We start from the raw sequence: 17938 nt of genomic DNA, 5'->3' as shown, positions 1-17938 counted from the left end.
GGTAAGTTTAACGCACTCATTTTATAAACAGATCTCATATGCACGATGACTTCAAGTAAAAAAGAGGTAAGACTGTTAGGTTATTGTATGTTGGCTTAGGTTGTGTGAAAATCATCAGAAATTCTGCGAAGAAATAACCTTGCTAAAAAGAAGCTAATCAAGCAAATCTTTGAAATAATTTAGAATTTGCGTTAGGAGTTGAACGATCCTCATATAAAAGAATTATGACGCCTCACGGTGAAAGCCTATATCCTTTGGATTTCACGAGATTCATACCTCTCTTAAACCACGTGTGCTGGATTCGATTTGCGAAGACGTAAACGCCTACTTCTGAGGAGTCCCGCACTTGGTGGAAAAGACCATCCAATGCTTCTCGCTTTTGAAGAGTGGCTTAATTTGGACTAGATTGTGATCTCACTGAAAATAAACAAACTTCACAATCCCACGCTGAATACTTCTAAACAGGAGGTTAACCACCGTATTGTCTGTATTCAGTGACAGTTTTACTAACTACATTTCAGCTTTGTCTCATTCAAATTTTAGTCTTTTTTTATTAAATGCGGTGCTTTGTACTATTAGGCACAATCTGGTGTCTGATATTAGTTATCAAATTCCGTCATTAGTCGATACCAGTTACCAGTGGTCTGGTTGCTAGCATGATCGTATCTTCTTACTGCATTTGTTGTTCACTATCTTTTGGTTTATTTTATTAGGTTACTAATCTGCATAGAGAAGCTGCTTTCAATTTAGCTCTTTTGTATCGAACTAATGGGAATCCAGCAATGGCTCGTCATATACTTCAAAAATATGTTGTCATTTAAGAATGATGTGTTTATATTTTGTAAGATTTATTTACTTTTTACACACAACAGTATATATAAAAGTCCAACTCAAGCTTTTAATTTTCCCTAAGATAAATACTACTTGACATTTTATACGCTTTCATCTTTAAATAAAGATTTGTTTTAAATCAAATTATTATTTCTTACTGGTATAACCAATTAGCTATGTCAACATCATAGACCAGCTTAAAACCAGGTTTTTCAGTCGTAAAAATGACCTCTACCAACCTAGTGTGAGATAATCTTGAAGTACATGTTTTGGATAAATATTGTTCTAACTAAAAGTGTATGAATTTAGACTTCAATCGAAATGTTACTCATGATCCCTTAAACTAACTAGCCTAGAATAAACTCTTGTTTACCTTTTTAAAATGTCTTATCTGTCAAAACTTACACAAGTGCTCGAATGAATCAAGTTTTATCCCTGATCCATCATATCGTGGGAAATGAAAATGACACAGATTCAGTGGAAAACAAACATCTTTCTTCGCGGTACTTTTTAAAAGTGACCCTACTTAGGAGCACATCAAGTATCACTTTTGTCAGCGATTACTTTTTGCTCCAGTTAAAGTCCATTAAGCCTGATTGCTCATCTTAGAACTAGTTATATAGTAAAGTTCACACTTGTGGAATATTATTCATTCATTCCAGAGTTTTCAGTACTTCTACTACAACCATCATCAAAAAAGTACAGGTATTTATAAACAATTGTCTACGTGAGGTTTTCAGTGCCCATTGGTCGGTCGCCATCAGTAACAGCTTACTATGGGAGAGAGCAAACGAATTTCCATCCGAGGAGGAAATTAGGAAAGAACACTGGAGGTGGGTAGGACATACGTTGCGGAATACATCAAACTGCATCACAAGGCTAGCCCTAACTTGCAGTCCTGAAGAAAAAAAATACAGACAAAGATCGAAGAACACATCGTATCGGGAATTTAATGTAGACATCAAAAGGATGAATGGCAATTGGAAACAACTGGGAGAGAGCGCTCAGGACAGAGTTGGTCAGAGACCTATACTTCACTAGGGGTAACAGGCGTAAGGTAGTAAATAACGACTTAATATAAAATTGAAACCATTCATTGACAAAGTTTATGAATTCTATAAAGAAACATCCTGCGAAACTTACTTTTAAAGCTTCTTGATTCCTACCAAGGCGTCTAAGAAGATTTACAAGACCCAAGCGTGCATCGGTATGCCGAGGATCAAGATTTTCTATGACATGGCGATAGGCTTTGATGGCACTTTCTGTTTCACCTGCTTCTAAGTAACATTCAGCCAGTAATGTCCAAACTTGTACCAACTGATAAAAATAAATAAAATTTAAACCAAAGTATGGAATAGTAAATTACCTGAAATTACCTAAATAATCCCGAGATCTAAGAGGCAGATTGATATGTGGTTAGAGAAATTAAATGTGATTGACTACGAAGTTTTGACATACAAACACTCAGCTTACTGACTATTAAATGTGATTTTCTTTCCTATTATTGATTTTCAATCTGGACTCAGTGTGACTCTGTAACTAGGTTAAATACAGTATTGTCTAGAGTATGCTTCGGTCCTCCGCTTTTGGTTGTGAATCGTATGTCTGATGCACCGTGATCCAGTCTGTACATAGCGCATCGATCAATTACAAAACTAGTGACAGCAAAATTTCTGCCACTGGTCGTATTATCATACTATGTTAAGATATCGTGGAAACGAGGAAATATATAGGTTTAGCCGTTATATCACAGATCTACAACCATTTATATATGTATCCCAAGTTCTTTGGTAATTACTTGACTCCCAACGAACCTAACATATCTATATCTTCAGACTGCTGGCTTATTCATAACACGACATTTTGTTCACGCGTTCTCTTTAACTCTCGTACATCAGTCCGCATAGTATAATTTTAAAATAGATGTACATTTAACAAAAGGATGTTTAAATTCATAACAATAAACTCAAATGTAATGATGACATATCTGAAATTAACAAACTTAGTGAAATTTTAGCTAGGATTGGATAGAGCTAGGGAAAACTCATGGTAGACAATAGATGGAAAAGTTAATGCTTCATACTAAAAATACACACTTATTTTTTCTGCAAACAAATTAAGTGAAAGTCATTTCATATTCTGTCGTCCGATCAATGGCTAATCAAACCTGTATTATATTTATTGTATGCTGATAGATGCACAGATTACTCCGATTCAACGTTAATAACACAATGCAGCCTACATTTACAGGCGCCTAGGTACTTGTTGTGCTTCTTAGATTTGGTTTAACGAATTTGAAAATTGGCGTAGGAAGATTAAGAAAAATTGTTTAGATTACTTTGGATTCATTACATGAATAAACTGAATCCTCAAAAACTAGACTACTAAACAAAATGTATATTTGTTAATTAGAATTTTTCAAACAATTTTTCATGTAAAAGGTTAATCACTCGTTCAAGTTACTTGGTTGGGTATTTAACTCATGTGAAGAAGTGTACTCATCATAGACGAATCTACTAAATTGATTTATCACTCGATCTTCATCATTACTCAAGAAAGATAGACTGAAAAAACGCTAAAAACCATACATATTTAGGAATACGGTTGGTCCTGATTAATGCAGATAATACCTAAATCATCTATCTTATTATTATAAGAAAGGTACAATAAAATTAATTTGAACACAACTTCAAAAAAAACAGATACCTTGAAGTCCCCTACAAAGAATAAATCTACAAAATCATCGATATACAATTAGTCTTTTCCTGACAAAATAAACTCCAAAAATAATAAAACTGGATACGGTACAGTAAATACGATGATGTCAAATTAGCGAAGGTGGAAACGACTCACAATTACCTTACAAGTAACATTTGATTTTTTGAGTTTCAGAATTAGCTGAATTGCTATGGAGTATAAATTTTTCTCTTTGTAAGCTACGACAATATCCAAAAGCCAATCAGAATATTTTGTAATATTTTCATTTGTGTACGTTGATTCAACACGGGACTATATGCAATAAATAAAAAGAACATTTAAGGCTGGGGTGGAAAAAAGATGAGAATAAATAGCTCCGACAAGTGAATAATAAAATTAACTAAATAATGTCACTCAATAATTAAGTACAGGTTTATGTACTCATCCATGGATGCTGGTGATACATTTCGGGACACCAAATCTCAGCAGACGGAGCTGATTCCAAACTTGTGGTGTAGTAGTTGGACGTTGTGTCAAAAACTAAGCAACCATTTTACTGTATCAATAACTGATGTTAACATTTTATTACATGACGTCCGTGCGTACATCTATCATTTAGCACGAGTAGCCCAAAATATTGAGATGTCACTGGTAACTGTCAGTATTTTCTAAATTAAAATAATCTGTAGTTTGGTAAGATTACCGTCCTTAGCATTAAATGATTGTTTGAAGGATTCTTAAAATAGAATTTAGTCATAACAGAAATTACTTTTATGACATCTTACTAAATTTTTAAGAACCACGAATAAGAATTACTTTTATTTAACTTTTAAGCCATTGAAATAGCTTGTGGAGGTTTTTATAATGTACATAATCTATTCAAGACTTTTGAGCAGTTGTGTTAAAGAATATTGGAGAAACACAATATATCAACTCACCACAACTAATGGTCCAAGTCCCAGATGTGCAAGAATAAGGAACAATTTCAACTGTAATTCAACAGCCATATTATCAGGGAATTCACATCTACATAAACAAATAAATAGATAAATTATATACGGTAACAAATAACTAGTGATGAGTCAACTTACCTTTTAAATTTCTCCACAGACGACAACTTCGATGAATGTCTGTCCATGTCAAATAAATCCCCAGAGTTTAAATACAATTTGACACCGCAGAAGGAAGTGAAAAACTATAAATTTCAACAATGAAAAGTATTCCACATTTATTCTTTAAGAACTCAAAGGTTTATTAAAGTATTTACAGATATAGAAACAATGCAATTGATTACAGAGAAAACAACTAAGTCGATAAGATAAAAAAGATCTTTGTTTATCTATGCGAGTTCAAAAAACTCGCACTATAATTCTATGCAATTAGTCCTCTTGATAAACTTTTGTAAAGTAACAACCACAAGCATCGTAGGACGGATGAAATAGATTGAGGGAGGGAGAAGATATAACGTAATGGAGTATAAGAAATATGTGCAAACTGTTATGATTACGATAGACAGAATGATGAAAATGACAGTAATCAATAAGAGACAATTTTAAAGTAATCACCATAGTGATAATAACAACACTGATAATGATAGCAATAGCTGCAGAGGATAGGAGAGTGTTATATCCAGATGACAGTAATGAATAGTAACTATTGGGATCTATTTATGGACTAATACTATACATACATTATAATTGTATATTTGTTAAGTATCTAAACTATGTATATTCACATTCTTCTTAGCATAAGCTTTATTTTGACCCATAGACTATTACTATACAGCTTGCCGTTCTTGAGTTATGCCCAGTCTATTAATTACAGTCTCCCACAATCACAACCACTTTTGGCTAAATCTTGTACAAATGTTATTTTCTATTTTATAGTGTGAAGTGATCTGTTTGGTTCGTATATAAGCCCAGTTTGTTTGAAATACATGACTCATATCGTGGAGGCTGAGATTGGTGTTCTGGACTCAACAGGCAGGGCTAGGCCGGAAGAAGGACCGATAAGCACTCTAGATTGCTTGTACGGGTTTATGGGTCATTGGTCCGGTCGATAATTAATTATTCTCTCATTGGCGGTATCGTTACGTTATATATTAATAGGGCACAAGGTTAGTGGTTAAAACGGAGAGAACAGATTAATTAGAAGAGGAGTCAAACATCCCACTGAATAATGTTGAAATAATAGAACTAGTTGTAATGGAAGTAAATTAATAATAGATTTCGGGCCTAAAAAAGTCAAATTTTATATATTTCGAAGATGAGTACTACTGAAGACAAGGTAGGAAATCATTTAAACGGTCACCATGAATGTCAGGTGAACCACAGGCTTTTTCCATACACAAATTGGAGTAGAGACGACGGATAGCGGCTGCTTTTGAGTAAAATGATAGTCCACTATTATTCTGCCTATTTATCGCTTAGAAGACAGTAGTATAAGGGTTTACTGAATAACCAGTATCTAAAATTTGTCTTCCTATGGTACTGCTGTGGTGTGGTCTACTTATATCCATATAAGTAGTATATGGTTATGGTCAGACATAGAATGTATTTTGGCAGAAGACCGATAAGGAAAGAACTGAAATGAAGCGCAATTGGTAGGAAAATGCACGAACAATGAAATTAGAGAAGATGAACTGATATTTACAGAAGGAACAGTGAAGATTGAGACCATTGCTTGTTATTTTGCAAATTAACTGTTCATTGTATGGTTATCAGAATTTAGTGAGATAGTGAACACTAACATCATCTCCTTCGAATGGGAGTTTGGCAAACAGTGGTTTGATGCGGCATCTCAGGTGTATAAACAACTGCTTCATCTGAAAATGAACATTTGCTAATAAGTGACTATATTGATAAATAAACACACGCAATTGTTTTGAGTACACAAAAGAACACAGGGACAATAAAAATAAATTACTAAGCTAATCAAAATTGAAGTAAGGAACAGCGAAAACCGTCACACTCAATGAATAAGTCATTAAAGGTTAAAGAAGATCAATCGACCAAACAAATGTAGAGTTCATTGATAATAAATAAGAATTTTACGCTTTGCTACGGTATGTCTTTTTAAATTAAAGTAGCGCTAGAATGGTAGCATATTCTTATTAAAACAAATTATGATCTAACAGAAACAGTATTGTTAGAATTATTTCAAAATAACTCCACATTCCATCCTATTCGTTAACATGGACGTATATCTATGGTTTACTGTAGGATTTTCTAGAACCACCTATCCAGTTCCACATAAACATGAGACGCTCCAGAAAATATTTACTTGATAAAACGCATAATTGTTTTTAGCCTTCGACTTCTTTCTTCAAGAAATTTAACTAAAATCTCAAAAAGATTTACAATGGCAATATAAGCTACTTGTGTACTAACTGGAACATTTGATCAAAGTGTCAATATGAACCCTGATTAATTAACTTATTCTGATCTGTCATTTCAGCAAACCAATTTCTTAGGTGAGGTTCAACGCTAAGTAAATTGATATTAATTGGTATTAGTGATGTTTCATGCTAACAACTTTGACTATAAGGTTGAGCAACAGAAGCTAGACTTTCTTCAGTTTCCATGAGTACGCAAATCTACATTGTGGAAGAATAATTAGTTAAACCCAGATACACAACATCATTGACTAAGAAATATCAAAATTCTATCTCAAAAGTCTCAGCGACACTAAAATCCTTAAGTCAGAAATAGGAATGAGGCTCGATTGTAAATATATTTAATTTATCAAGATAATGCTAAGTTTACCTTTAGAGCTTGATCATAACGTTTCATTTGAAGCATGATTGATAAAGCAGAATTTCGATCTTCATGTAAAAAAGAGAGTGAAATTTATTGAAGTCGATAACAGTTATAGAAAAAAACGCCTAGCCAGTAAATTATGATAAACTGTAATGACTTTTACACAACTTCTATGACGTTGAACTTCGAGCAGAAGCCCGATTCCATAAAAGTCAAGACTAAACGGATCACTACTTTAAGTAAGAAGATTAATTCTCATTGAGACACTGGGAATAGTTCCATAGATCATAGTACTGAAACAGAAGTTTATTTACGTAAATGCGGTTAAAACAGAAGGCATGAACTGGACGGAAACCGGACTGTTTTTAATTTCTGTGTGAAGTGATTATCAGCCCTGGGATTTAAAAATAAATGACAGTGAATTTCAAAATAAACTTTAGGGTTCTATTCACAATTACGGATAATTAAGTTCATTATTGATGATCAAAAGTAAATAAAGAAATTTATTCACAACCACAGATCAGTAAATTTCGCTCATCATAATAAGTCAATAAACAAACACAGGTATTATGGAGACGTGAGAACAATGAGAGCATTACAAAAGTTCAATACAGCCATCCTTCCAAATACTGACAAATACAGCTAGTGTTGCAGCGGCCTCTACAGTAGTAGGTCCCAACATTCATAAGGAATTAAGCAAAATCCCTTACTATAATACAACGAGCGGCAACCCAATCACACTTGATGGAGAAGCGCCGGAAGAGATGGAAACTTATGCGTACCTGGGCAGCATCATCGATTAAGAGGAGGGTCTGATGCATATGTAAAGGCCAGGATTGGCAAAGCAAAGATAGCATTCCTACAATTGAAGAAAATATGGAGCTCAAAACAACTGTCAACTAATGTCAAGGTGAGAATCTTCAATACGAACGTCAAGACAGTCCTACTGTACGGAGCTGAAATTTGGAGAACCACTACAACCATCATCAAAAAAGTACAGGTATTTATAAACAATTGTCTACGTGAGGTTTTCAGTGCCCATTGGTCGGTCGCCATCAGTAACAGCTTACTATGGGAGAGAGCAAACGAATTTCCATCCGAGGAGGAAATTAGGAAAGAACACTGGAGGTGGGTAGGACATACGTTGCGGAATACATCAAACTGCATCACGAGGCTAGCCCTAACTTGCAGTCCTGAAGAAAAAAGGTACAGACAAAGATCGAAGAACACATCGTATCGGGAATTTAATGTAGACATCAAAAGGATGAATGGCAATTGGAAACAACTGGGAGAGAGCGCTCAGGACAGAGTTGGTCAGAGACCTATACTTCACTAGGGGTAACAGGCGTAAGTTAGTGAGTGAGTAGTGAGGCAAAATGGTTTTTAAATAACACACAGAGGATTAAAATTTGATACGTACCATTATCCGTCCCATGATCTGGGTATTGTTCAAAAGCATTTTCGTACGCTTTTACCGAGTTGTGTGGATCAAGTAGTTTGAAAAATTGCTATGAAAAAAATTACATTTTTGAATAAATCAAGTGAAAATGTAGCATTTGTTTAGGAATAGCGTATATATCCTTACAGGGTTTCTGAGTTACAGACCAGTCCAAAAACAGAATAAGAGTACTGAGGATAACTTACTTAACTGCATCATCTTCAGGTAAAGTCATAGTGACAACGTAAATCCTCAGTAATATCGTTAATTACCGAGTTACACCGATTGTCTTCAGCCTTCAGTACAAAACATAATCCACTATAGTATTATATCGTCCATTTTAGTGGAAATATTTTATGTAAGTTCTGCGGGTTACGCCATTTCGATAGTCGACTTTGTCAATGCACACAATTTATTTTGGATATGAATCAAATGTTACTAACTGCAAATATTCTGTGAAGCAACTTATCAATATATTATATTTACAATAATAAATCTCAACTTTAGCAGTGCGATATTATTAAAGTATTGTCCATTAAAAAGGAGTGAGGCTAAATTAATACTTGATCACAATTCAAACAGGTTAGGATAAAACTCAGTAAAACTTACATCGGCTAGCTCTCGAGCAACTTCAAATTGTTCCTCACCCGTAGACTCCGGGGTAACTGAAAGAGCTGCCAAACGTAACTGTAATGCCTCTCTGCTTCGACCAGCTACATGACATAAGTCGATAAGACGTTGGCGTAATGATGTATCAGCTCGATTTCTTCGAAGGGCTAAAGTTGTAAAATAATAAAGAAACCCAAAGATGCATTTCCCTTCTACAATAAGAAATATTTGAAAAGTCCTATGGATAAGTACAAGTAGACTACTTTCGAACAAATCACCCAAAAATGCGTACCCTGTCGTGCATAGTGTATAGCAAGAGGGAAATCCTCAGCCTCTTCAGCCCAGTCCATTAGAGTAAGCCAAGTATTTTGATCAGATGGGTTCCTCTGAGCAGCTTGATATAAAAACTGAAAAAGAATCACAATCAAAGAAGCGAATCAATTTGGAGAACAAAAACGTTGCAATCGATGTGCTCATTATAAGGGAACTAGTCGGAAACATAATATAGCTGTAAATTTTAGAATTTTGCAAATCACAGGTCGGGAAAACAACCAACTCCTTATTGCTATTACTCTTATTTTAAATAAATGTTGAAGATCTCCCAGTGAATTCGTAATCAACAAAGTGCTAATTATTTTCCAACTATAACACGAACTGTTTAACTCGGTTAAACTCACTTCCTTGGCTTTTTCTTGGTTCCCACGACGGAAACTAATTTCGGCCAAAACAATATATGGTTGGGAAGCTTGGGGAGCTAAATACAAAAAAGAATAACAATGTAAGCCGTCTAAGTATTGTGTCAGTAGGTAAAGGAGATAAAAGTAATAGTACCAGAAAACGTTTACGCAATGTATGTCATATTACATCACACTGTTGTCAGTTCCAGGAAAAGTTTTCAACAGAGTGTTGCTGAACCGGATGAAAGACGCAGAAGACACCCGACTCCGAGATCAACAGGATGGATTTCATATGGATCGGTCGTGCATAGACCAAATTGCCACACTACGGATCATCGTCGAACAATCAGTTGAGTGGAACTCGTCACTATACATCAACTTCATTGACTATGAGAAGGCGTTTGATAGTGTGGACAGGAGAACACTATGGAAACTTCTTCGACACTATGGAGTTCCTGAGAAGGTTATCAACATTATCTAGAAATCATACGACGGACTACAGTGCAAAGTGGTGCATGGAGGGCAGCTGACAGATGCATTTCCAGTAAGGACCGGAGTCAGACAAAGCTGATTACTCTCCCTCTTTCTCTTTCTTCTGGTGATTGACCGGACTATGAAAACCTCGACATCTGAGGGGAGGCACGGAATACAAAGGACAGCTCAGAATCAATTAGACGACTTGGGTTTCGCAGATGACCTAGCCTTCCTATCTCATACACACAAACAAATACAGACGAAGACGACTAATGTAGCAGTAGCCTCTGCATCAATAGGCCTCAACATACACAAAGAAAAAAGCAAGATCCTCAAATACAACACGGAGAACGCCAAGCCAATCACACTTGATGGAAAAACTCTGGAAGAAGTGGAAACATTCATGTACCTGGACAGCGCCATCGAAAAACAAGGAGGATCTGGTACAGACGCAAAAGCACGGGTTGGCAAAACAAGGACAACATTCCCTCAATTAGAGAACATAAGGAACTCAAATCAACTTTCAGTCAATAGCAAAGTCGGAATCTTTAATACGAACGTCAAGACAGTTTTATTGTACGGAACTGAAACGTGGAGAACTACAACAACCATCTTCAAGAAGGTACAAGTATTTATAAACAGTTGTTTACAAAAAATACTCAACATTCACTGACCGGATACCATCAGCAATAGCCTTTTATGGGAGAGGACAAACCAGCTTCCATCTGAAGAGGAAATCAGGAAAAGACATCGAAAATGGATCGAACATACATTAAGGAAAGCATCAAACTGCATCTCGAGACAAGCCCTAACTCAGAATCCGGAAGGGAAGCGGAAAAGAGGAAGGCCAAAGAACACATTACGCCGGGAAATAGAAGATATGAAAAGGATAAATAACAACTGGAAAAGATTTCCCAGGATAGGGTTGAATGGAGAACGCTGGTGGGCGGCCTATGCTTCTCCACGAGGGGTAACAGGCGTAAGTAAGTACGTATATCATATTAACTATGGACCGAGAGCATATAACTTCTTAATATACAACATTTACTCAAGAATACGCTTGATATGGCTCATGAAAACTAGCTGTGAATTCAAGATTTACGACTTAATTAGATGTATCTACCAAATATTGTAAACAAAGACTTTTAAGCTCTTTTCCTCACCAGTTCTATGCATGCATACTGTATTGAGAGAGCACATTTACATTCTCGAGCCAAAACTGTTTATACAAAAACTTAACGGTGATAAAGGTGAAAAACGTCTCCCCTAAATCCTCAGTTAAAAGCAAGGTACAACTCTAAAACAGCGATGGTTTCCAACAAAATATTGCTTTGACAGTTAAAGTTTAGTCTTTCTGATGTTCAGAATTTTCATACTTATTAGCACTTTAAAAACTTTGATAACCTGGTCATATTTTATCCATACAGGGAAGCTGGTTTTACCGTTTAGCCAAAGTACCTTGAGAGATTAACAGACTCAACAGTCACCCACCCGTGTAGAAATCGCGCATCAAGAAATGTGCTGAGTTCAAAGCATATACTTATACTAAAAGCGGTGTTGACAGATTTATAAATGATCATTTTAAAAATAATATTCACATGTATTAACAGAGATTCTTTCATACACACCAACCTCACTATCGGATATTTCAATCACCAGATAGCACCAGTTAACTTCAACCTACTTCTTGAAACTCACAAACTACAAGACCTGTTAAGTGGAAAATAATAAAGTGTATTCTTTTTTAGTTAACGGATTCTGTATAAACACCAACTGTGTCACCTACCTGTGTCAATGATCTGATAGCAAATACGTTCAGCGTGTTCAAATTCATCATTGTTCAAATGTCTCTCAGCTTCTCCAAGATATTGCGCTAACTCAATTGGTAAGCGAGCACGTTTAGACTATTAAGTTTCATAGAGGTTAATTTTTTTAGAACAGATAAAAGTTACAATAAGAGGTCCTCTTAATTTCAGTTTTTTCTTTCCGACTGTATCAGGATTTTGTCGTCTTTTAGATCTTCTAGGTCCTAAAACAAATATTCTTTTAGTAATCTTTTTTCCTGAAAATATCACGTCAGTTAAAATGTCTAGAATGGCAATAATTTTATTCAAATATATCAATAAAAGCAAATTATTCGGCGAATATGATTTATTATGGCTGTAGTCTGGCTATATTTTTTTCGAAATAGCTATTTTATTACATACGGCGAAACATTCTAAGATTGAGAATTACATTATTGATAGATAAGCAAAGTGGATATGACCGGCATTTAGTCAGTCATTGTAAAAGTGGTTTGTGCTATAACATAGAAGAAAATTTTCAAGTCAAAATGAAATATAATCAAACAAAAGTGGGAACAAATAAGCCAGTTAATGGAAAAAGGTTAATAGAAACGATCATCGACGAGTTTCGTTCGTGGAGGTATATGGATGATACTTGCGTTATCAGTAATGGTAAATGTGCTTTGAATTATATTTCCTAGACCTTAAACAGCCATCTGCCAAGACATTTACTCCTGGAATGGAAAAAATACTAAACATTGGCTTCTTTAATGTCAAAATGATGAGAAAACCTGAAGGAACTCTGAGGACACGTTTAGATAAAATATTCACTTGATGCCCAACTAACAAGCTTCTGCGGGCGAATCCCTATTGGTAGAAAGAGGAACTGGGCAGTCAATCTCCTACACACATGCGCATAAGATGGATTTACAGACCCAACTTCGTATATGAAGAACTAAATCTGGGAAAAATCTTTATCAGGCATGGATATCCACTAACATATGTTGACCAGAATATAAAGTTCAAACTTTAAAAATTAACAACCACTGTGCCAAAGATGGACATCGATTTCAATGGTGACAAAGCTCCTCTCGTAGAGGATCGTCAACTCTGTCAAAAATACGTTTTTTGCATCAACTTCAAGGTTGGTATCCACCAGTCGGCTTGTATTCAATGATAATCTAAAGAATAAGCTTTCACATCCGACCACTGGCATGTATATTTGTAAATTCACTTACTTCTGTGTTGCTACACATATCGGGCATTCAATGGACATCCTAAATAAGAGGATTCGAAAAGATTATCCCCGATGGATTAAAAGGGGTAGTAATCAACCAACGAAGACCTAAACCATTTAAAATCTTGTGAATACTCGTCACTCGACTAAAGACACACGGCTCAAAGTCATATATACGGTGGATAAAAAAACAGACCAAAAGCAGTGAGCTTCCATTTTCTAAGGATTGTTAAAGCCTATCCTATATATTTGGATGAGCCATAACTATGTATCCAGAAGAAACTTACTCGACCTCTTTTACTGTCACAGTCTTTACCTTTAATTTCCCAGTCATCGCCCTTTCGTTTTATACAGTAATGAGTCTTGTGCATAGCAGTATAAAAACAACTCATCGGCTCAGGTTGCAAAACTTATGAATACTGAAATTACAAACAATAAGACGGGTGTTGTTTACGAAATTGAGAGGTCAGTCAGTTAGTCAGTCACAACGTAGAACTTCGTACATACGTACATCAGTTCGAGTTGCCATACCACATTAGCACAGAGATACAACTGTCGATTCAAATCCCATAGTGGTAGGAGTAGTAAGAGTATAAGCATTATGTGAAAAATTAGGGTTCGAAGATGTTATTGAAGGGGTATAATACAGTGAAATAAATTTGGAAAGAGAAAAAGGGTAGAGACATGAGGAATTCAGAAGATTAGCATTCGGGAGAACACAAAGAGTGGATGCACCTTCGCCATTGCAAACGATTTTGAGTCATGTCATTCAAGGTCTCTAACCATCGGTTGCTATCATCTCGCGAATCCCAACCAGGTAGTCTACACCTACCAACATGGCTCAGTCCACTTGTCAGCGACTTCATGGATTTATGCCACGTTTTGGTTTGGCCGCCCCTAGCTTTCTTCCAACCTACTCCTACACCATGAAACACTGCATGTCGGGGCAGTCGGTGGTTGGGCATACGTAACACGTGTCCCAGCTATCTCAACTGGTGAAGTTTCACTACTCCATCAATCGATTTGCCATCCTTACCTAGTACCCGTTTCCTAACAACTGCATTACTTACCCGGTGGTCCCAGGATATACGAGCAATGCTTCGAAGACACCTGGTAAAAGTTCAACTCCTGGAGATTGAGATGATGAAAGTGTTATTTCTAATAGCACATCAACGATAAATTTAAACAAGAATGGAGAGAGTGGACAGCCCTGACGAACACCACTTCAGGTAATCAATTCTGATGACAGTTCGCCATAGGCTCTAACTCGACCAGTTGTGTTTAAGTAGAGAGCCTTTATCAAGTTAATGTACTTCTTTGGTACTCCTTTCAGTGACAAACACTGCCATAGAACCTCACGACCAACGGAGTCGAATGCCGCATTAAGGTCAAGAAATACTACGATTGTGGGGCGCCTGAATGTATGTCTATGTTCTAGGACCTGACGTAGAGTGAATATCTGGTCTATACAACCACGTCCAGGTCGAAAACCAGCCTGGTTTTCTCTAGTCTGCTCTTCACGAGCTTTGGTTAGGCGTCCAAGTATTATTGAAGCTAATATTTTAGACACTATATTAGTCAAACTGATCCCTCTGTGATTATCACAAGAGGACTTTTGTCCTTTCTTATAGATTGGCACAATCAGTGATTGGGACCAGTTAGATGGAATTACGTCCAGTTCCCAGATTCTACCTGAGACCTCAGTCAATCTCGCTGCTAGTACTGGACCATCATCCTTAAAAATCTCAGGAGTAAACCTGTCAGGGCCTGCTGCTCTCCCTCGCTTCAGATTTCCTATAGCTTTTTCAACCTCGTAGAGAGTTGGAGGACTTACATCAATTTGCCATTCACGATGACTGGGGATCGTGGGTAAGTGAAGTGTGGCTGAAGGCCAGTTGAACTGATCCCTAAAGTGTTCTGCCCATCGATCCGATCTCCTGGATTGAGAATGAATGATATGTCCATCTTTATCTGAGATAGTTTCACTGATATTTGGGTTCCTTATACCGGTTTCCTTGACAAGTCTGAATAGCTATCTGCTGTTACCTATTGCCGCTGCACGAAATTGAGAGGACGAAAGGTGAATGTCTGGCGCTTTAAGCAGGTTGGTGGACACTGAGAGCCCAACTAGAGGAGTTGAGAAACCCTGATTCCAAACCAATTGTGCACCCGGGCTTCAGGATACTGAAGGAACAAATAGTATATAAACCAATTGTTGGTCACCGACTACTATGGGACTGCATCTTCTAATGACGCTCCACTGCCTTGTGGATCAGACCTTTAGGTCGAAGGCTCCGGGTGTGGCCCCCTAAGAAAAGCACCTGCTTTGATCTGGGCACCCGGGCAGTATCACAGCCCACGCACAAATCAAGTGACTTGTGTGACACAGATGTATTCGATGCCTTTCTGTACCAATATGTGTTCAAATAAATAAATAAAAAGCATCTTGTATTTTGAGCACCGTAAATATAAAGTGCATTCAGATAGTTGCAATTAACTTCAAGCCACTACTGAGAATTTTTAGCCAAAGGCTAGACAAGCACCGTGGAAAACCTGAATGACTCTCAAAACATAAATAATAACATAAAGGTAGTAATGTAAAGTTGGTGACCTTGAAAGTTCAATACGAAGTGGCTGAGTTAGGAATAATCGTTTGTTATATCCCCCGGTGAATTACGAATGTTAACTTTTAGGTCTATTTATCGACCAATGTATTATGCCTATTTCCTATTGTACAATTGTTACGTAACTAAACTATTCATATTCGTGTTTCTCTTATCATGAGCTTTATTTTGATCTTTGATTTATTATCATACGATTCTTGAGTTATACTCAGTTATTGATTACTTTGGTTTGTATAAAAACCCAGTATGTTTGTAAATAATGATTCATACCACTGAGGCTGTTATTGGTGTTTTGGACTTAACTGGTTGGGCTAGGCAGATCGCAGGACCGGTTAGCACTCTAGTCTGCTCGTACGGGTTTCGTGTCACTGTTCCAATCGATAATTCGCTGCTCCCTGTTTGGCGGGTCTTATCGCGTCACACATCAACTAGTCATCCAACTCTTCCACTCTACTACAAGACATAACATCGTTTTAGGTTGTTGGTCAGTAGGTTTGAAACTTTTCAGCTCCAAGTTTTAATTCAGTCAGGGATTAAGTGGACAGTCGCAGTCAGTAGCTAAAGAGTTTGGGTGATATGACCTAGAATCGTTCATAATGGAACAAATATACTTATTCTTTATCTTTCTCCAGAAATTGAATTTCAGTACTCATCCATATACCTTCCCACTCCGAGCTTTACAATAATAATTTCTTTGCTTATTCTATTGCATTACCACTGTTGTATGATTTCGGTCTTTTTGTTTCTCAGTTTCATTCGTTTTATTTATTCCTCCCAGTGTTGTGTGGCAGATAGGGCCAACAGGCGTTTGTCCCAAGCTCTAGGTTTGTATAGACTGGACACTATTGTTGCTGGGGCAATTAACACAAAGTATTTAATCACTTCTGTATAAGTTTAAGTTTGCTTTGAAATTGACAATTTTCCAGAACCAATTCTTCATGGCTATAGGATGCACCTATTCTGATATTACGCGTCTCGATTATGTATAAGGTCGCGAGGGTGTGTTCAGCTTTGAGACATTTACAGTATTGCGTCATCACTTAATGTCAGATTATATTGTGAATAAGCGGTTCCAAACAAGCGAATATTGAGACCGATTGTTAATATATCCTCATGGTTTCTATATATAATATAATTAGCGTATATTTGTGGTAAAATGAACCAAAAATCATAAGTAAACTTACGTATAGTATATTCAGAATCGTCATTTTTGCTAGAACAATCTGAATCACTACTGCGGCAAGAATCATTGTCCAGAGTAGTAGAGTGGTGCATTTCACGCATTAAATCATCAAAACTGATAACCCCATTCAAATATCGTGAATAAAGAGTTTCATCAGTTACGAGACCATTAAGAAACGAAGAGATATATGTTGAGTCATCTGCTTCCGAAATATAACCACAACTAGAATCCAATTCCTACCGATGGAAAATCTAGCCGAACTCTAGATAAAACATACATTTAGATCGATGACTTCGAAGTCTTGAGCCAATTCCAATTCACCACCGATACTCCACTCATCCCCACTGTGTACCGCGTCCATTTAGGATAAAAGGACTTACTATACAAAAGGAAGAAAAAGTGATATTGATGTGTATAATATGAATTATGGATAGCAAATGATGTTGTGACATCATTCTCATTGGAACTAGCAAGTAGGTTGTGGATAAAGAACGCTATCTCTTTCCTACCGACATTGTAGATATGAACCTGCAGAACAATGCCTAACCAGATGATAACTTTAATAGTTGAATTCATGAGTCGATCTAAGCTAGACCACCCTCCGACCTGGGAGCACTGGACGGTCG

At 36.5% G+C, this 17938-nt stretch overlaps 1 protein-coding gene across 2 annotated transcripts in view; it reads right to left on the bottom strand.

The window, feature by feature from the left end:
* Positions 1 to 17379, bottom strand: part of Smp_009710.2 (o-linked n-acetylglucosamine transferase, ogt,putative) — a gene marked incomplete at both ends in the record, with an annotated part of 25866 nt that extends 8487 nt beyond the window's left edge. For both annotated transcript variants that reach the window (XM_018792694.1, XM_018792695.1), the window contains 11 exons: positions 1975 to 2148; positions 3691 to 3840; positions 4467 to 4554; positions 4620 to 4723; positions 7293 to 7351; positions 8707 to 8794; positions 9334 to 9500; positions 9626 to 9740; positions 10011 to 10087; positions 12271 to 12388; positions 17314 to 17379. In XM_018792694.1, the coding sequence (XP_018644129.1) occupies positions 1975 to 2148; positions 3691 to 3840; positions 4467 to 4554; positions 4620 to 4723; positions 7293 to 7351; positions 8707 to 8794; positions 9334 to 9500; positions 9626 to 9740; positions 10011 to 10087; positions 12271 to 12388; positions 17314 to 17379 (1206 nt within the window). The remainder of the gene's footprint in view (positions 1 to 1974; positions 2149 to 3690; positions 3841 to 4466; positions 4555 to 4619; positions 4724 to 7292; positions 7352 to 8706; positions 8795 to 9333; positions 9501 to 9625; positions 9741 to 10010; positions 10088 to 12270; positions 12389 to 17313) is intronic.
* Positions 17380 to 17938: the final 559 nt, after the last annotated feature.

Source organism: Schistosoma mansoni (genome assembly GCF_000237925.1).
Source record: "Schistosoma mansoni, WGS project CABG00000000 data, supercontig 0187, strain Puerto Rico, whole genome shotgun sequence".
Taxonomy (NCBI): Eukaryota; Metazoa; Platyhelminthes; class Trematoda; order Strigeidida; family Schistosomatidae; genus Schistosoma; species Schistosoma mansoni.
This window is presented reverse-complemented; position numbering and strand designations above follow the sequence as displayed.